Here is a 21,192-nt window from a genome sequence, read left to right as displayed (position 1 = left end):
GAACACGCCTAATCCCCTGACCTCTGACTTTGGTTGTCGGTGAAGACATTACAATAACAAAAAGGCATAAATTCCATATCTGAAATTCATTTTCAAAAGACAGCATATAACAATTTCAGTATTGATCCTTTCAGCGCTTCAAAGAAAGTAAAGTTCAAAAATATTTGATTCAATTGTTGAACTTTACTGGAAAAATTGCAATTTTTTCCAATTATTCTGGCCTTTTGTATTCAGCTAATTTCAAGCTTTCCATATTCATTCTTCTTCTATCTATTGCTTGTACAGTTTCTATGCTGCTCCACTTCAAGGCTAAAGCTGTACACATATATCTGCTTCGGGGCCTAGAACTGACTTGTTACGCCCCTGTAACAAACACAGCATAAACGGCGAGGTCAGCTAACAACAATTTTTAAATTTACTTACTTTACGTGGTTGTCTGCGCGCGCATACCTGAAAAAAAATACATTAAAATTAATAAATAAATCGATCTATCAATCAATGTCACTGTCCTTCAGCAGCGGTCGTTTCCGCTCGTGCTGCACTCCAGCAGCCTCCTCGTGGCAACAGGGGGCATTCTGATTGGCTGGGACTTAACAAGCAATTTAGCCTTAGGAGGCCGTCACAGCTGTTTGCGGCTAATAATTACAGTATCGCAGCAGTTCCATTGTAAATAAACGTTACGAAATGTTGCGATGCATGCAGTTTATTTGGAAGTTATATTATTAAATAATGTCAAATAGAACTGAAAACTTAACTCGCATCTGATACAGGTAGGTGTGCTGCAAAAGTTTTACAAAAGTTGAGCTCTTAAGAAAATTATTTTCATAATTTTAATACTAATTTGTTAATATTTATATAAACTAAGTAAATTCAGACATTTATTTTGCCTCAGCAAAAAAACATACCTGGGCAAAGCTCTTATATTTTTGCCACTATTTATTTCGTTGTGGTTATATTTGTGTTTAATAGAGCAACACCGTGTGGACCGTGAAAGCAGCCTCTCTGAGGCTGTTGCTGGGAGCTCCGGCCAATCAAAGCATGCAGCGCTCCCGTGTAAGTACTGTGGTGGCTGGGGGGGAAAAAGCATGACATCATGCTCGGCTCCGTCCGTCTCTACGAGTGAAACATCTTCCTTCTACTACAGCAAACAACAGGAGCCGACTGAGCCGTCTGTGTTGTGAATTTGCGCAGGTCCAGCCGTAAAATACACCGAGAGAGCGGCCCCGGTACACCGGAGCGTGCAGCGGAGACGGGGAGGGGCATCAGCCCGTTTGGGGGGAATGGCGGATGGGGATGCTGTCTTGTCTGTGGAATGGGACAGTGGTGATGAGGGTTTAGCCATGGATCCAGAGAAAACGCTGACTTTCTGCCACGGGCTGCAGACTATGGAGGTAATGCACTGCACAGCTTTACCTTTGATGCGCACGCAGCTGTCAGCAGCTGTTCTGCAGAGCAACATGCTTCCCTCGGCCTGTGGGGTTGTTGACAAACAGCAGTGACCTCGGCATATTATTATTATTATTATTTTTATTTCGTCACCTTTTGGTCATTACATCTGTGACATACACGAGACAGCACGTGTATTTGTGCACCACTGCAGTCAGTCAGCTTAGGTCTCTGTTTTATTTTATATTTAATTATTTTTAACATTGGGAAGGCTGTCTGTAAGTCTGTGGCCAAAGCAAAATATCTGTAAGTTTGAGTTGTAGACGTGGTCGTGTACAACAAATATCTTAGACATAACAGGATTGGTTTACAAATCCTTTAAGATAAAGCAAAGATTCTCGGTTTATGTTAATTTAAACTTAGAGACACTAAATTAATGAATTTTTGGTTATGAGTTGCCGTATTTCAGTTTTAGATTGTAGTTTTCAAGACTTGTGGACAAGTAAAAATTCCTTGTTTAGCAATGTGGCTTAAAAACCTGCAAATGGACAAACAAGAGCTTTTGAATGCAAGACACCTTGTGAATCTTGGCTGTTAAGAAGAAGAACATTATTCTGCTGAACTGGGGAAGTGGTTTGTTCAATGGCTGTGTTGTTCTCTGCTTTGAGTGTGTTGTCTGAAAGTATTCAGTGAATACAACTCCAGTTCTAAATGAATTGGGAGACGGTGTAAAATGCAGATCTCATAATCCTATATTTTATTTGCAGTCGAACATATAAAACACATCAGATGTTTAAACTGAGACAATTTACTTTATCACGAAAAATTTAGCTGAATTGAATTTAAGAATTTAAGGCAGCAGCACATTTCAAAGCGGAAATGTGGGTAGCAAAAAGCTGGAAAAGTATGTGGTGCTAAAAAAGAAAGCTGGAAGAAAATTTTCCAAATAATTTGGTTAAATGGAAACAGATCAGTAACATAATAGGGTATAAAAAGAGCATCTTAGGGAGGCAGGGAGAGGTTCACCAGTATGCAGAAAGCTGTCTACAAGTTGCAGAACTATTTCAGAATAATGTTCTTCAATGTAAAATTGGAAAGACTTTGAATATCTCATCATATACAATCCATAATATCATCAAGACTGTGAAAATCTGGAGAAATCTCTGTGTGCAGTGAACAAGGCCAAAAAGCTCACGATCTTCCAGCCCTCAAGTGGATCTGCATTTAAAAACAGGAATGATTCTGTCATGGAAATCACAGCAGGGGCTCATAAACACTTCCAGAAATCATGGTGAACACAATTCACCATGCCATGCACAAAGGCACGTTAAAACTCTATCAAGCAAAAACAAAGCCAGACGGGAACATGATCCAGAAAGTCCATCTTTCTCTGGGCCAAAGCTCTTTGACTGTGGTGTATTTAAAAAAAAAAAAAAAAGCTTTTCTGTGGTCAGAGAAATTAACGTTTTAGACTTATTTTTGGAAAACAAGGACACCACGTCTTCCGGACTAAAGATGAAAAGGAGCATCCAGCTTGTTATCAGTGCTCAGTTCAAAGGTCAGCATCGCTGATGGCATGCACCTGTCGACTTGGCAGTTTTCACATCTGGAAAGACTCGATCAGTGCTGAAAGAGTTTAGCATTAATGGTGGAGCAACATGTGCTCTTCACATTCAGAAGATGCCTTTTTCAGAGAAGGCCTTCCATATTTCAACAAGACAACGCTAAACTGCATCTATGACATAGTATGGCTTCCAAATCAGAGTTCAGGTGCTGAACTGGCCTGCCTGCAGTGCAGTTTTATGAGATTTGCAATCATTGATTCTATTTTTATTTAAGTTTTACTCAACATCCCAACTTTTTTTTTTTTTTTTTTACAATTAAGCTTTTACATAGCTTGATCTTACTTTAATAAAAAGACTCACAAGAACTGCTTTTATTTATTTATAGTCAATTACTCATCGTAATATGCAAACTATTGATGTTGTTAAGATTAAAAAATCCATCCGTTGCAGTGACCCTTAGGGAAACGAGGGAAAGTACCTGCTATGCCGTTGAGTGTGTGAGTGTCTTGAGTGTCTTGAGTTGAGTGTCTTGCAACTTCATGGAAACATAAAAGTGTGTCTTTGACCTCTGGCTGGATATGATTTTAAATGTCATTGTTGCTTCTCCCACACATTGCGGTTTCATGATATGGATAAGTTTCCCCCTCTCTACCAGCCGTTGAGTTTCTCGCAGGCAGGTCTTAACGTTGTTTTGTTTGCTAGTCTTCTGATTAATTGTTGATTGCGGTTGTTACTCTGTGTGGTTTATTTCACAGGCAGATTAATTGGGTGTCTCTGTTCGGTTGCTAAATAGGGCTCGATTTAGGTTGTTTGTATTTGTGATGGTTGACAGTGTCAGTAATTATTTACTGTAGCATTGCAGTGACTCTCAAACTGCTGAGGCATGGATAACTAAGGGAAATGAAAGTGAATGAATATGACTTTTTGAGGGTAAAATAAAGAAGCTTTGCTGATGCTATTGCATTGACTTTTTAACTAAAATTCAGCTTGGTCATGAGAAAATACAAGGTGTGGAGCATTTTAAGGCTCTGAAGTGGAATGTGCTAGAGAAAGGTCTGAATACTAGAGTGTTTTACACAATGGTTATTTTGGGCTTCCAGTTGCTGATAATTATTTCCTTAGGCAGGGTCACAAGAGGTCACTCTGAGGAGGGGTCTCTCAGAGGTCATTTACCAGAGACACTCAGTGGTGCCTACTGAGCATACATGCAGGAGTGTAGCAACTCAGCGTCTGTCTGCAGACAAATAATCTTTTTTCTGTATTTGTGAATAATGGGTCTCACTGTAACTCAGTGGATCTAAAAGCTTTATAACTGGCTTTGTACCCTTTCCAGGCTCTGTTTAAGTGATTTCTTGATTCAACAGGTCCACCATTAATCAGGCCAGAATGTGGCAAGTAAAACTGAACTCATATGGTCAATGTGGTTCATTCATGATTTAACAAGGGGGGCAATTACGTTTTCACATAGTGCCAGGTAGGTTTGGACAAATCATGATTTAAAAACATCTGAAACATGTAAGTGTAATAAATATGGAGGGAAAAAAGAAATCAGGAAAGGTGCAAATACTTTTCACAGCACTTTACCTGCCCTATTTCAGAGAGGGAAAAACTGTGCAGTACACATGAATGAGTTGTGTTTGTATAAATGTGTCCTGTTGTCGTATTGGATGGTGGTTTCACATGTTGACCTGTTTTGTTGCACTCTGTTCTCCTTAGTTGGCCTTGTTGCAGTAAATATTTGTGTATAACACTTGAGCCTCCTCAGTGTTCTTCCTGCTTGAGGAACTTGGTCTGTTTACATTTTAAACATTGGGGAACTGGTTGACTTTGCTAAGAAAAGCTTTGAAAGTAAAATGATGCCATTTGCACATAATTTTTTATTTTTTATTTTTTTGTTTATTTGTTTGTTTGTTTTTTACTATTCTTTTGGGGTTTTTTGTAAGCAAAGTTATGGAGACTTGTCAGGACCCTTGGGTGGAAATCATTTGTGGTTAGTCTGCGGTATCTAAGGAAGCCTGAATGACTTCTCATCACACTTGTATGCATATCCTGTGCCGTGTGGTGGGCTTACCTCTCAGGAAGCACATAGGAACTCAACCTGATGGTATTCATGACAGAACATTTCCTGTCTTGACTCTTTATGTTTTCCATCAGTATAGGCCAAGTCCCCAGAGGTTGTTGCATTTGACACTGGTATTTGCAACGGTAGGTAACATAACCCAATATTTATCAGTTTACAGAAGAATCTCTACTGTATTTGTCCAGAATTCGTTTTAAAATCTTTCTTTTTAAAAACAAAATCCTGTTAGGCCTTATTATATCTTTAAAACGCCATAGTGTCATATTATCCTAAGAGAGTACTTTGTTCTCAAGCTGTAGGCTTACTTTTGATTCCTTGAGTTTCTAAAAGCAGAATGGGAGGCAGAGCCTTCAGCTCCCAGTTTGTTGAGGGTCATCTCATTACCACATCCAATCTTCTAGTTAACCTCCAAAGGTGTAAGCCTAATTTATAAAAGAGAGCTGAAAGAGAAGGGACAAACGACATATCCAACTACTGCATGTCAGAAACTATTATCTGCTGCCTCTTTGTTTATTGCCTTGTTTATCATTTGTGGTTCCCCTATACTTCCCTTCATTTTCCTTAGTACTTCCTCTTATATCCACGTGGTAGATGGCTGCCCCTCATTGAGGCTGCTTCTGCTGGAGATTTCATCCTGTTAAAACAGCAGTTCTTCTTTCCCACTGTCACCAAATGCTTGCTTACAATGGATTGTGTGAGGATTAGGGTTCTCTTACTAACAATATAGGGGCTTTAATTTATAATATACAGCACCCTGAGACAACTGTTACTGTAAACTGGTGCTGGATAGATAAAACTGAAATCAAAAATGGAATTGATATTGATATTTGGAGGGAAAGATTTTGCCTGGTTGGTACATCAAGATTAGCTTCCAGGAAGTGCTTTTATGGAAATTTTAACATTTTGTATCTATCTAATAGACTTTGATTTGTTCATGGAAATGGGGAGTCATCTTCACACACTAAGGTTAATTATGGAGTTCCACTTGGTTCTGTGCAAGGTCCAATTCTGTTTACATTATGCATGCTTCCTTTAGGCAGTATCATTCGAGGGCATAGCATATACTTTCACTGTTATGCAGATGACATCCAGCTTTATCTATCCATGAAGCTAGATGACAAATGACAAATACTGTATCAAAGACAACGAGGCCCTAATTTCCTGCTTCTAAAGTCAGTCATTGTACTTGGTACTAGAAATCTTAGAAACATGGTGTCTAACCAGATGCTTACTCTGGATGGCCTCCAGGAACACTAAGGAATCTTGGGGTTTATTCATTTATTTTTTCACCAGGATATGCCTTTCAAAACGCATCTTAAACAAATATGTAGGACTGCTTTCTTGCATTTCCACAACATCTCTAAAATGAGAAACATCCTGTCTCAGAGTGACACTGAAACACTAGATCATGCATTTAATACTTCTAGGCTGGACTATTGTAATGCATTGTTATTATCAGGTTGCCCTTAACTCACTGAAAAGCCTTCATCCATCCATTCCCTTCCGCTTATCCTTTTCAGGGTCGCGGGAGCCTATCCCAGCTGTCATATGGTGAGACGTGGGGTTCACCCTGGACAGGTCGCCAGTCTGTCGCAGGGCTAACACACAGAGACAGACAACCATTCACGCTGGGCAATTTGGATTAATCAATTAACCTATCCCCACAAACTGCATGTCTTTGGACTGTGGGAGGAAGCCAGAGTACCTGGAGGGAACCCACGCAAACATGGGGAGAGCATGCAAACTCCACACAGAAAGACCCCGGCCTGATTGTGGAGTTGAACTCAGGACCGTCTTGCTGTGCGGCAACAGTGCTAACCACCGTGCCACCCTGAAAAGCCTTTGGTTTATCCAAAATACTACAGCAAGTCTACTGACAGAGACTAGAAAAAGGAAGCATATTAGTTTCTCTTCAGTGGCTCCCTCTTGACTGCAGGCTTACTTGTAGTTCCTTGCATATTTAAAAGTATAATGGGAGGCAGAGCCTTCAGCCTTCAGGCTTCTCTTCTGTGGAACTAGCTCCCAGTTTGGATTCAGGAGATGGACACCCTCTTTAATTTTAAGATTAGGCTTAAAACTTCCCAGTTTGATAAAGTATATAGTTAGGGCTGGATCGGGTGACCCTGAATCCTCCTTTAGTTATGCTGCAACGACCCTAGGCTGCTGGAGGGCTTCCCATAAGATTCCCATCTGAACTGTTTCTTTTCCACTTATCTTTTTTCACCTACTCACACTCACACTGTTTATACAGCACTCTACATTTACTTTGGATTAATCATTAGTTATTAATAATCTCTGGCTCTTTTTCACAGTGTGTCTTTTCTCCTGTATCCCTCCCGTCACCCCCAGGAAGAAACGTTGTTTCAGGTTTCTTCCTGAAACAACGTTTTTCCCGCTGTTGTGATTTGGTGTTATATAAATAAAATTGAATTGAAAAGCAGTTTTCTATAAAAGCGGTTGTAATCATATACACATATTTCTATCTACAACCGCACCAGTTTCTGATGAGAAAAATGTGAGTTATGTATCCTTTCCTGTGTCTGCTATAATGCCAGGTACTTATTTGGAGCCTGTCTGCCCTTGTCAGGTTGATACTCTTCCACTAATGGTAAATGGCCTGCATTTGTATAGCGCTTTTCTAGTCCCTAAGGACCCCAAAGCGCTTCACACTACATTCAGTCATTCACACACTGGCGATGGCAAGCTACATTGTAGCCACAGCTGCCCTGGGGCGCACTGACAGAGGCGAGGCTGCCGGACACTGGCGCCACCGGGCCCTCTGACCACCACCAGTAGGCAAACATGGGGTTAGTATCTTGCCCAAGGATATTTGGCATGCAGCCAGGAGGCAGCCTGGGATCGAACCACCGATCTACTGATTAGTGGCTGACCTGCTCTGCCACCTGAGCTACAGCCACCCCACTAATGTCACATAATGTTTTGTGATGCAATGTTAATTGCCCTGTGGATGCATCAGGTGTTACAAGTGGATACTATACAGTACTGCAGAGTTGTGTGCCACATATTATACTAAATAACAGTAAACATAAGTGTCTCTTGGCTAAATACGCTTCACTGTCAGAGAAGCATGTGGAGTTGGATTATTCATGAACGTTTAGGTCACTGACATGAATAGAGAGCAGAGGTGATTCTCGTGCTCAGAATAGTTGCACAGACATGTGCGCATTGTACACACACAAAGTATGCAGACTATGATCAGCACTGTTTCTTATGCTAAACACATAACCAGCAGATATTTGTTAACAAAACGGGTCTCGTTTACCAGGCTGGAGTTTTTGGTGTGCAACAAAGCCTCAGCTGTGCCACCACATTGTTTCTACAGTAGCCTCACATCCAGAACACACACTGATACACACACGCATGCACGCAAGCACACACACAGGCGTTTTGTCCTTTGACTCTCAGCAGGTCTGCGTGACATTTACAGAAGCATAAGTGTACATATAGTATCACACTGTTATGGTTTTGGGGCAGTGGCACGTTTTTTTTCTGTAATTTTGTCTCTGTACACCCTTGCAGGGAATTTAAGTCAAAGAATCAAAATATGAGTGAAGCTGAGCTTTGAGAATAGACGTGGGGTACTTTTCTGATGTTTTATGACTCTAACAGTTAACTAACAGATTAATGAGTAATGAAAATAATTGGTAGTTACAGGCATGTATTTGAAACAGGGAGCGCACAGGGAACGGTTGTATGAGCGACCTTCCCTTCTTTCCTCTTGAAAAGTCAGTAGTAGCCACCGGCTTAATACTGGAAAATGGGTCTTTAGTGGCCAATTTTATATGCTTGAATTACTGTAATAACAACACATCATATCTTTTGTTTTCCCTTTACTTTTTTTTAAGCTCCATTTTAACTGTTTTCTCTCTCTGCCTTTTACTAGATGACTATGTCCCTGCAAGGGCTGGATGTAACCGAAGAAGCTACGGTAGGGAGTTCAACCTTTAACCACAACTAAATATTGTCCACACGGGCAAAAAGGCCTCAGAGCCTTTTCCTCAGTGGTTGCTATAGTAATGCATAATTATTTGTTAGCACTTGGGTCTTGTGTGGTAACTATGCACATGACAGATTTAGCAACCTCTCCTCAGTGCTTTATTAGTATGGTTTATGGCTTTGCTCAAGTGTCTGAGCTCATTGAGGTTGTTATAATGTAAAAGCTTTGAAATTTGCTGGCTTTTTATGATGTGCACATTTTTAATGTTTGGGTTTTCACTTGCTTTAGTTTCTTCCCTTTCTCACTATAGGTGCCTGTGAAACAGATCGAAATGAGCACAATCAATAAGGTGGGAGGCTTTTTAAAACATTTTTTAAAATACTTTTTTACCCGCAGCTGCCATTAAATATGCACTAATATAAAAAGTAAGATTACAGATGCAATAACTGTTTATTTCATTGTTAACAGAAAAGTATCAGAGATTTAATATGAAACTGCTATGATAATTTTCACCTGATGATGCTTTTGATAACTGTGTTTTATTTCTAGGATTTCAGGTACACATAAAAGTCTGTGTGTATCAGTAGTTTAAAGTTTGGTTAGACTGTGTGCTTCATTAACAAACAACAGAAAGACATAACAACTAATAAATGGTTAACTTCATGATCCATCTGTGAACACCAAAACAGATGTAAAAAGAGAGAAAGAGAGAGAGAGGACATCATCTACAAATTAAGCAAATGTTGCTTTGCAACTGGAGTGGGGGAAGAAATTGATAGAGCATAGGAATACCAGATGTGTTATCTATACAGGCAAGATAAATAGATTTACTGTAATTTTACTATTTTGTCAGTGAGGCTGCTTTTTTTTTTTTTTTTTTTTTTTTGCTGGTCAGAGTTTCCACAGTCTGAGGATTTTGGATTTTGGGCATCTTGGCGGTGCAGCGATTAGCACTGGGCTCCAGTTTAGACCTTCCTATAATATTTCCGCTGTGGTTACATTGCGATGTGGTGTTTTATCTATTAGATGGCGAGGCATCCAAAGTACTGTCCTGGAGTGAACAACAGTCCAGGTTACCTGTGTGAAACGGGACATTGCTGCGGGGAGACGGGCTGCTGCACCTACTACTATGAACTCTGGTGTGAGTCAACTGACCGCTTCTTCTCTGCTGTGCTACTGAGGAAAGGGTTTTGATTTAATGGCTGTTTATCGTTCATTACTCAGACCTGCTGGGAAACATTCAAGGTGTCCTATTATGCTTACCTGCAGCTCTAAAGTCCTGGTCTCATAATCTACTAATGTTGTTGCCTCCGCCAAGGAGGTGATGTTTTTTTATAGCCTTTGGTAGCTGTCATTCTTCCTGTCTGTAAACGTGGTACATTAAAAAGCTTCGAATGAATTCTGATAAAACACTGAGGCGTGTAGAGTGGGGTCATGTTAACAATCCATTAAAATTTGGCTTACATTCAATTCAGTTTTATTTATGTAACACCAAATCACAACAACATGACCCTATAATAATAATAATAATAATAATAATAATAATAATAATAATAATAATAATAATAATAATAATAATAATAAACACTCAGACAACCCCAGATGACCAAGCACTTGGTGACAGTTCAAAGGAAAAACTCCCTTTTAACAGGAAGAACCAGAAGAAATCTCTGGTTTCTTTTAATAGACCCATTAAAACACTACTAAGACTTTCAATGTCAACTTAATGATTTAATGGTCGAAAACTGACAAAAAACATTCTAACCTAGAAACTATGATGCTTACAAATTAGATGTGTACTGCAAAAATATAGGAAATACCACATTGTCACATTTGACCTCTACTTTTATCTCCTAGGACCTGGCGTCCACATATGTGGACATCACATTTTGGGTTGTCTAGACCAAAATACAAAATTTTGCTCTACAAGGGCCTGATTTCCACTTACGAGGACATTATACTACCTCTGTTCTATCGAAATTTAAAGCAAATATCCTCATATGTGGATCTCATTTCTCTCAGAAACAAAAATCAGGTAAAAAAAAAAAAATCTGGTAATTCTTTGTTTTTACATTAATCAGGTCCCAATCAGCCCAAATGGCAAAGAGAATTTAAAAATGCATGCCATGAAAGAGTTCGGGTCTTAGGAGGTTAAATTTAGTAGATTGACCTGAAGGCCAAAGTGTTTTTATTGACAGCATATGGACATATAGGGAACGATATATGGAGATTTTAAATATTACGTTACTTTGGACCGCTTTAAATTCAAACAAGGTCAAATTTCATAAAATGTTTTTTAGCTTTAAATTTTGTTAATATTGGCAACCTGTAGGAGATGATACTGTTATGTTCAGATTCAAAATATCACATTATAGTTTGCATCCAGATTTTATGTCATATTTGACCTCTGACCTCACTTTGATGTTACACATCTTCCTTTCTTGGTGGAGGTTTGCGCTCTTGGAGTGTTTCTAGTTCTTACATGGTTCAGTTTAAAATAATCCTTAATGTTTACGGTCAGTAAGGAAGATCTGTAATCTATCATCTGTCGTCTTGGGGGTTCGGCTGCTTTCTGGTCTTTACATTGCTACCACTTTCCCAACCCTCAGTCGTCATCTTCACAACCACCCTGGGTGTTCCTGTCCTAAATCCTATTGCTGCTGGGATTCCCCGCTGCCGTGATGGGTCGTCAGAGTCTAGTCACTAGTCTAGTCACATTCCTCCATAAATCGTGTTCAGTTCTTCCTTATCTCTCCTTATTGAAATGTGCCTTGGTGCGGTGCTTTTATTTGTCCTTACCCCGTCTTTAAGACAGCTGTTTTAGGATTGGCTCGCTTGCACAAACAGAAAATTTGAATAGTGTGTGCGCTGGGCTGTTGGTTACCTGATGCGCCTGAAAGCTCAATGAGTCCTTTGATAAAAAGCAAAACTTGTGTGAAAGCAGAGAAGATCTGAGATGAAATTCAGCTAACAGACCTGAAGGTTACGTTTTCTTTGTTTGTTTTTCTTTATCACGATGGCCACTCATTTCCTGTTTTCTACAGGGTTCTGGCTCTTGTGGACGGTGCTGATCCTCTTCAGCTGTTTCTGTGCTTACCGCCACCGCCGGGCCAAGCTGAGAATTCAACAGCAGCAGAGGCAGAGAGAAATCAATCTGATCGCTTACAACGGCGCTTGCAACTACCCTTCATCAATGCTGGACCTCAGTATGTTTGCTTCATTTTAAATCGCACATGCTGTAGCTTTTGAATACTAAATTAATCAATTCCACAGACTTTGCATGCGTTATGATTTCCTTGCACCGCTTTTTCTGAGGAAATAGAAATATGCCTACATTTAGATACTTCAAAATACGTCTGTTAACGGGCATCATATGGAAGTAATAAAGCAGTACATGTAAAGCGTGTGTTGTTAAATGAACTGTTTTGGGGTTTTTTAATTGAGGAAAGAGGCTCATGCTTTTAATGTAACAGCGAGTAAAAATCTTCATATAGAAGCTTTTGGTGTGCACATCAGTCTGTTTGCAAATCACCAGTGTGTGATGCAGCGCAAAAGCCAGCCAAAGGCACAGACAGAACTCAGAGCAAAGATGCATTTGAGGACATGTTTGTTATCTAAATTCTATTATCGGCAAACATCTCTCAAGTCTACCGCAGATTTACTCCATTAGTGATGCTTTCCGTCTTTTGCCTGTGGTGAAAAACTGTGTGGACTGTGATCGATTGACAGCTTCTTGTAAGCCTAGTGAAACCTATTTGCATTGTTATTAAACTGTGATCACGCAAAGAATGGACACAGTTAAAAATTACGTTAATCTAGAAGTTTTGACATTTTAGGAAACAAAGTTAAAGGTTATCATTTTGGATGGTCTTTCACATGCTGCGTCATATACGTCCAACTATTCTAGAAGTGGTAAACAAACACCAGATGTAGCACAAAGTTTCATACGTAACTAAAATGTTTTTGCACAGCTAGTTTTAGTTAACTACAATAAAAATAAAAACTAGACTTTTGGAAGGAAAAAAATGAACCAATTTTGTGAACTAAAATAAAATAAAAATGGAGAGCAAACATCCTGAGTTTTAGTATCTGTTAAAAGATGTTATTGCAGCTTGCCTGAGGAGGCTTTGATGGACATGTATTAGAAAATACAAAACTTTGATAACTGATGTAGCAACAGAAATGAAACACAGGAGCTAGAAAACTTTCAAGGGAAAACATGAGGTACAGCAGACAATAAGGAAGACTGAACTATTTATAAACTGTGAGTTAATTAGGGAAGTGAAAGACGGCTGGAGAACAAGCACTGCTGAAAGTAATAGGAAAAAAGTTGTTTCTTGAGTCTTGATGTGACTAACTATGGAAGGAAAATAGAAATACAGTAGTGCTATAACACGGTTCACCTTTCGCAGCCTTGCTGTTTCACAGATTTTTTTGTGTGCAATTTTGCATGCTTTTTTTTCTTCTTTTTTTTTTTTTACAGCGCATTGTGTTCTGCGTCCTGATTGGCTGTAGACCATTGTCAATCAGTCTCCTCCGTGCCATGTCTCTGTACAGTACAGAATGCGTTCAGCTTGTCATATTTACATAAATCTTCAATCGCCAGCAGTTTGACTCTGAAGTGCTGCACTGTATGTTTGTAAGTTTTCTCCCCAACAAACAACGTCGACGAAACGTTTTGCACCGTCAAAGGCAACTGTGGGTGCCTTTGGTTTCATTCTGTAATACTGGACTTATTTTTCTACAAAGGTTTGAGCTTTGAGAGTGTTTAAACAAGAGAGAAAAGTGTGAAAATGTTCATGTCTGTCTAAGAAAAGTGTATAAAGTGTGTAGTGAGGGGTTTTACAGCCTTAAAACATCTATAATGTAAAAAATAAAGTTGGCTACTTTTCACCTGTCGTGGGTTATTTTTAGAACGTAACTCCCGCAATAAACGAGGGACCACTGTAACCCAAAAGAAAACGACTTACAACAGAGACAAGAACCTAAACCTAAAACACAAAAACTAAAAGACTTCAGTAAAGCCAGAGATCACTCTATAGAATAGTAAAGAATTCAAACCCCAAACTTGAAAAATATAGACATCACATGCTAGAATAGCAGAAACGCCTTCAGACAGAAAGTTGGGAAGCAAAAATTCACAGATTTTAAAAATAACACAAAACCAAAGGAGCGTGACGCCAGCAGGTTCACACTCATACCCATCTCACCGTGAAGCTCCCTCACCGCCCTGGCATGTGGGAGGAGTAAGCTTCGACTACAAATGAGCTTGCCACACCACACCAATGAGGCATAACCCCATGAGAAAGCTAACTGACATGTAACACTAGTCTGCGTACCCGGAGCTGAAGCCTAAAAGTATGTTTCTTTCGTCACAGGTTTTCTGGCTTCCTTCAAGTTGCCCTCTTACGAGGAGGTTGTTGCGCAGCCCAGCACCCCTCCCCCGCCTTACAGCTCCATCTTTGCACTGCAGGGAGGTGCCGCAGCAGGTCCTAGCTCCTCTTACCCCCATCATCACCACCATCGTCACCCCTGCCCTCCCTACTTGGGCCCCGGCCCCAGCGGTCTGACCTCCTCACAGAGCTCTGATAACTACACCAGCTGCTCCTGTGAGTCTTGCTCCCTCACCTCCCCATCCAGCACCTCCTTCTCTGTCCAGGTGACGGATGAGACGTACGACAGCAGCCACATGTCCACGCCCAGTGAAGCAGGAGGAGATCTGGCTGTGGTGCCAAGGGTCGGGGTCCCCTTCACGCTGATGCCATCGCCACCCTTGCAGGTTCCACCTGATGTTATACCTGCGGTCACTCCGGATGTCATTCCGGTGCAGAGATGTTCCTCTAACGGCAGTGAAGGAGTCTCGCCTCCATCTCATCCGCTTGCTCTCACTTTGCACTCCCGTCCTTCACACTCCTCTCGCCTTCCGCTCTCTCCCCTCTCGCTGCTATCTTCCATTCCCGCTGGTCAAGTCCACCCTCTCGTTCCATCGGACCCACTCGGAGCCATGGCTCTTCAGAGAGCGAAAGCAGAGACGTCACCTCATGATCCAAAAACCAGGCCCCTGCACTCAGCTCCTAAGCAGGCTCTCCTCTTATCAAACGTGGCTGTCTCTGTGCACTGCGGCGGCAAGGAGGAGCAAAAACGGGAAAAAGAAGAAGAAGAGGAGGAGGACGACGAAGACGAGGATGAGGAGGACCATTTCCGGCATCGACGGCTGACGGGTGACTCGGGTATTGAGGTGTGCCGCTGCCACGTGAAAAGAGGGCAACAAGAGGATGAGGAACCAAAGAAGGGGCACTTCGATAAGGGAGGGAAAGATGTCGTGAAGGAAGGGGAGAAGGCAGATGTGCTGCAGGACGGCGTGGACTGTTCCCAGCAAAAGAAGGTCGCCGCACAGTCGCCCGTGCTGGACGACTGTGCGGAGCAGCGCGGCCATGTCTCTTCCCCTTCTAGCATCATCATTAACAGAAACGAGGCTATCATCACTGTGGAGTCCCTGTAAGTAAACAGCCATGGAAGGAAGGAAAAGTGGGATGGCATTTGTAACCGGATGAGTGACGAATTAAAGGAAAAAAGAAAGCGATCGGTCTTAGGGAAGATTTGAGCTATCAGAACAGAGTCACTGCATCTTAGTGTTGGTTCTACAAATCTCTGTAAATCTACTGAAGGGATGGCACACAATTTTTTTTTTTTTGGTCCTTTTTTTTCTTTAAAAAAAAAAAAGGGGGGCATTTGGATGATGGTTGTAGAAAGTCTCCAAAATCTTCCATTAGTGTATAACTGAGCTGAGATCAGGTGACTGCAAAGGCATTAGCAAAATTATTGACATGATTTTCATACTCATCCAACCACCCAGTGACCTCTGATGGGACCGCCCTGTGGACGGGGACAACCCTGGAAGACTACTACGTTAATAAGACGAGTGAACTATACCAACAGCTTCTGGGTTTTCCTTTAATTTGTCATCCGCCTGTCGATGAAGACTTAAGAAGTGAAAAATGTGATCACTGAAGAAAAGTCTTGGAGTGCTTACAGAAATGTCTGCAAGCCATCAGATCGGATGAGTAACATTTTTAGGAGGGGGTCTCTGTATTTTATTTTGGGATCCCCAGACCTCAAAGTTCTCGTGATTTATAAGAGATGATTTGGGTTTGTTGTGGAGTACGAGGTGTTCTTTTCTTAAAATGCAAATGGCTCAAAATCCTAAAAATAATTCCCCTTTCTGCATCCTTTTCTTGCTAGAGCCACTATGATAAAATGTTTTTCAGTGTTTCTCTGTACGAAGCATCGAAGCAGCATTTTTAGCTCTGAAATGGAGCTCGTATCACCGGCTGCCAGCCTGTGGATATAAAATATTCTGACTTTTGTCAAATCCACACATTTTAACATAAAATATTGGTCATCTTTTTAGGCATTTAAACATTGAAAGACCTTTTTCTTTTTTTATTGGAGCCCACTTCCCTTATCATAGATTGATTGATTCAGTGGGTCAGTGTTTTATACCTTGTGTCTTATGTTGCCTCCTTCTTAAAGATTTTTTTAAAAAGGGGGGCGGGTACAAACTTTAATTAAATGTGCAGGTGGCAAAGCTTTACTATGATATTGTAGTTATACATTATAGTTTCAGACTGTTACATCAGTATACTGTATACTTAGCCAGCTGTTTGTCTTTGGGTTCAGTGCAGTTTTAACGTGCTCCTGCCTTTTGCAAGGCAATATCACTCTGAATCCTCGTGTTGAGTTTTTTACTAGGCGCACACTTTAAGCCTAAACTGATAATGAATGTAAAAGGTTATGCATTGCAACAAAAAAACGCACTCAAAGCTGTTTTTTGAGGATTTTTTATAGCATGATGCTCGACTGAAAGCTTTTTTTGTTTGTTTGTTTGTTTTTAACAAAAAGAAAAAAAATAACAGAGTTATGCCAGCGTGGCAATCCAGTCTGTAGGCGTGTGCTTCGAGAAGTCACTTTGGAAAGACGTGATGACTGTTTGTGTCGAGTGATGCTTGTTAAATATCAAAGATGTAAATGTACGATGGAAGCATCTGAAGTCACAGAACAGAATCTCCTTTATTTTAAATACTGCTGTGGCAAAACGGGATTTCGCAGAGTCAGACTGTTTTTCTCTAAATGCCTCCTGGTTGATGACTAGTTGATATCCAGAGCAAGGCCAAGGATTACATTAGCCTGCCATGCTCACCTGGCGGGGGATAGCACATACGTTCTCTCTCGTAGTTATCTATTAGTACAACAATGTGCTCAAAAATAAACGGAGAGCGTCTCACAACACAATTTGTACATGTTTGTCTTGCCGTAGTTGTTATTATGAGACAAGGGTCTCAGTAGTTCGCTGACTGGAGGCCACTTTTTTCATGTCCCTAGTTGTTTAATGCCTAAGGGCAAAGCTTTTAACTCTTAGTAGTGTGGAGAGAAATCTAATTTAGCACAGTTCACTCCTAAAAAAGAACAAGTCACATTTGCTCTTTTGAACATTCAGATGTGAGTTTGCATGGAAGTTTGAGTGGCAGTTTGCTTTCTGATGATCTCTTGATGATCATCTTCAAAGCACCTCTGCAGTGACTCGCTGATGGCCTGACAAAGATGGTTCATCCTCTGGACATACTGGCAAAAAAGCCTTTTTGGAGCCTTGCGTTTCTTCTCATTTTCATTAGTTTTAGGTAACGTGTGTCGTTGATCAGTGGTGCCTAGTTGAAAAAGTATTTTTCTGTTAGGAATCCGTAGTTTCCCAGCTAATCTGAGCGTGTGCGTGTATGTGTGTGTGTGTGTGGATTAGGAATAGCTGTAAATCAAATGGCGAAAATATTTTCTAAGAGTACTTAGCAGTCTCTTTTTAAAATGCTCATATTACATGTGAGACTTGCAAAAATAGTATTTAGCAATAGTATTCACACTTTTTTTCCTTATTCTGGTTTATGCTGGCTGACAGGAAATGAGATGAACTGAAATGACATTTACCTCTTTATGACTCATATGCTAGCTGTGCTGGGCAAAGGCCCTCGATTGTACAAACACAGCAGTTTTTAAAAAAATGCCTTTGGCGTAAGTGCAAACTTATATTATCGGGTTGTATTTTAAAGCCCCAGTATGTGTCTTGCATGTTACTGACCTTAAAACTTTAGTGTTTTGTATTGATTTTTTTTTTTTTAAGCTCATCTGACTGAAGGTTCAGTGCGCTTACGCCATGGCGAGGCATCCGTCATCCGTTTGTCCCACCGCAATTCACAAGAATCCGTACTCCTCCCAGAGTACTGGTCAGATTTTATTGAAACACAGTGATCACCTGATGTGTCTTCACCCACACTGTGCTCAAGGTCAAGGCTGTACAAGTCATTTTTACAAGAATCGCTTCTCCTCCTGGAGTATTGGTCTGTCTTTAGTGAAGCAAGGCTAGATAATCCTGGATACGACTGTTTGTGAGCCTCCTTGACTTCTCCCTCGACTTTAATTATCATTCATTTGTGCAAAAGAGCCGCACAGCTTTCTTTCTGTACTTCACACATTACAACAACCTTTGAACTGTGATGGATCATGAAGCAAATGAGCTGTAATGTCACTGACGCTTTGGTTAGTGAGTGCTTAGTTTTTTACATTTTATTGTAGATTTTAATTAGGATAATTGTCTTAAGGGGCATCATTCTGTTTTAAATTTTACACTTAGAAAAGAGGCCAAAAAATACAATTTTTACATGGCGTCCTCTTGATATTAGTTTAGAAAGTATCCATCCACTTTCTTCCACTTATCCAGTTCAGGGTCATGGAGGCTTAGCTGGAGCCTTTGCCAGCTGCCATAGAGCAGAGGTGGGGTACACTCTGGACACGTTGCCAGTCTCATATTCATATGAATGGGCAATTTACAATGCTTGGAGTCTGAGAGTAAGCCAGAAAGAACAGGGAAAACATGCAGACTCCCAGAAACACTTCATGGATTTGAACCCAAGACCTACTTCTGTGAGGCAACAGGTTCAACCACTGCACTACCGGCATAGAAGCTATTAACAAAAACACAAAGTTAGCGTGTGGATCTATCGGATACTAGCTGAGGTGGTTCAGGCATCCGATTAGAATGCCTCCTGGGTGAGATTTTCTGGGCATGCCCCCGTGGAAAGAGGCCCCGGGGTAGGCCCAGGCCACGCCGGAGACACTACGTCCCTCAGCACTGCCTGGGAATGCCTCGGTGCTTTCCCCGAATGAGCTGAAGGAGGTGGCTGGGGAGAGGGAGGTTTGGGATTCCCTTTTGATCCAGCCCCAGATGAGCTGGTGGAAAGCGGATGGATGGATGGATGGATGGATGGATGTTTAATTTCTATGACTGAACCTGAACAAGATGGTGAAAAATAGGAGTCACACACTGGGGTTTATTGTATCCCGACTCCTGCTTTCATTTGACGTCAGTGTAAATAGAAGCGGTTTGATTTGTCTCGCCTTGTCAGAAGCCAATTTGTGTGAAGAAAAAGCCCCAGATTTTACCTTTGTTACCACTCTTTGGCCAAGGCCTGATATAAGACTGTTACCTCGCTCGAGTTTTGACTGTAAAGGACTGTTCTCTCCTTCTGAAGATAGTATCTACTATATATTTGTACTGATTTTATTTTGTAATGCCAAAAGTTAAAGAATTGAATAAAAATACAAAAAAAAAACAAACCTCACATTGGTACAGCCGTTGAACCATTTTGCCAGAAAACAAAAAACAAAACATCCAATCCTTTTGATTCAGGATAACTCAAGACTGTCTCCTTCTACTCCTGCAGCTACGAGACAGCAGCATATATAGCAGTATGTATATGTGACTGTACATGGAATAGTTCCGATTAATATTACTACAACATGTGGTGTACTTTGAAGGTATCTTTGTGCAATTCTACCTGCGGCTCTTCAGCGTGTCGTACATATGTGTGAGAGAGTAACCGTGCCGTTTTCTTGTTAAAAATCACTGTCGCTTATTGTGAGGATAATGTTGAGTATAATGTTAACATAATAACTGTCAATTTAAAAAAAAATGCCAAAACTTTTTCGTGTCATCATGGATATTAAGTTGATTTTGTATCTTGGTGTAAAGCAGATTCAGAGATTTCCGATGCATACTGAGTGAGATGTTCTCACGTTTGTTGTGTCTGTTTGGTTGCACACCATCATGTTTTTTTTCTTTGTTTGTTTGGGGTTTTTTTTGTTTTTTGTTTTTTGTTTTTTAGAAGGTGGGGTTGTATTTAGATTTCTTCCATCTCACTGATCATCACTGAGATTCTGCGATATTGGACGCAGACGTCTGCTTAACTCTATTGAACAGAAAACTGTGGATTTTGTGTCAAAATAAATGTGCTACCAAATACATGTGTGTACTTCTGCTTCACATTATACGCGCCTGTAGTTCTCACATATTCTGCTGTGAAATACACCCGATCTGCCGCCTGACTAAACTCCTACTCGTGAGTATCTGTCGCCGTGAATGACTCAGAATAAATCCGGCAGTCAGCCCTGACTCTGAGAGGTTTTTGACTTTTCCGAAGTTTGATATCTGTGTCCTTGCCTTGCTGGCAATGCAACAGTGATGATCACAGCACAAAGTATAAGAGGCTGAGAAGTGATCCTCTATACTCTAATCAGCCACTTTATTAGGTACACCTTGCTAGTACTGAGTTAGACCTATTTCAAACTTCACAGTTGCTTTAATTCTTTATGGCAAAGGTTTAATGAGGTTTGGTGTATTATGCATTCAGAAATGAGTGGTTGTTTTAGTTACCTTTTTCTTTCCTACCTGCTCAAAGCCGGCCACTCTCCTCTAACAACTGTAATCAGCAAGAACTGCCTCTCACTGGACATTTTCTCTTTTTCAGACCATTCTCTGTAAACCCTAGAGATGGTTGTATGTGAAAATCCCAGCAGATTAGCAGTTTCTGATATACTCAGCTGTCTGACATCAACAATAATACCAAATTAAAATACACTTAAATCACATTTCTTCCATATTCTAATGCTCAGTTTGAATTCCACCAGGTCAACTTGACCATATTATTTCAACCTTTTTTCTTTAAGGAAGAAAGAGAGCCTATTCGACCTGTCATAGGATCAAAGGCAGGATATACCCTGAACGGGTCGTCAGTCTGTCACAGGGCTAAAACATCTCTATGTTTGTGCTCACATTCACACCTCTGGACAGTTTAGAATCTCTAGTTAACCTAATCTTA

General features: G+C 40.6%; 1 protein-coding gene across 2 annotated transcripts; it reads left to right on the top strand.

Annotated features, from left to right (window-relative positions):
• The first annotated feature begins 731 nt into the window (after positions 1-731).
• Positions 732-20,336, top strand: LOC146385668 (uncharacterized). Of its 2 annotated transcripts, XM_084931500.1 has the most exons (8): positions 732-770; positions 970-1,053; positions 1,192-1,391; positions 8,936-8,980; positions 9,300-9,338; positions 10,016-10,130; positions 12,034-12,195; positions 14,368-20,336. In XM_084931500.1, exons 3-8 carry the CDS (start codon positions 1,281-1,283, stop codon positions 15,489-15,491), a joined length of 1,596 nt encoding a protein of 531 aa, XP_084787626.1. In that variant the 5' UTR covers positions 732-770; positions 970-1,053; positions 1,192-1,280; the 3' UTR covers positions 15,492-20,336. The 2 variants fall into 2 exon arrangements, with proteins under 2 accessions (XP_084787626.1, XP_084787625.1); XM_084931499.1 differs by lacking the exons at positions 732-770; positions 970-1,053 and having other exon boundaries at positions 1,060-1,391.
• The last annotated feature ends 856 nt before the right edge of the window (positions 20,337-21,192 follow it).

This window comes from Perissodus microlepis, chromosome 6 (assembly GCF_051167445.1).
Source record: "Perissodus microlepis isolate ML-2025 ecotype Zambia chromosome 6, ASM5116744v1, whole genome shotgun sequence".
Classification (NCBI taxonomy): Eukaryota; Metazoa; Chordata; class Actinopteri; order Cichliformes; family Cichlidae; genus Perissodus; species Perissodus microlepis.
The sequence above is the reverse complement of the archived record's forward strand: the minus strand, read 5'-3'. Positions and strand labels throughout refer to the sequence as shown.

Bases quoted from the DNA above. Each gene is read 5' to 3' on its own strand.
- LOC146385668 (XM_084931500.1), top strand. From the start codon at position 1,281: ATGGCGGATGGGGATGCTGTCTTGTCTGTGGAATGGGACAGTGGTGAT. The intron at 8,981-9,299 runs GTAGGGAGTTCA...TTCTCACTATAG, and splicing joins ATGTAACCGAAGAAGCTACG to GTGCCTGTGAAACAGATCGA. The intron at 10,131-12,033 runs GTGAGTCAACTG...TGTTTTCTACAG, and splicing joins CTACTACTATGAACTCTGGT to GGTTCTGGCTCTTGTGGACG.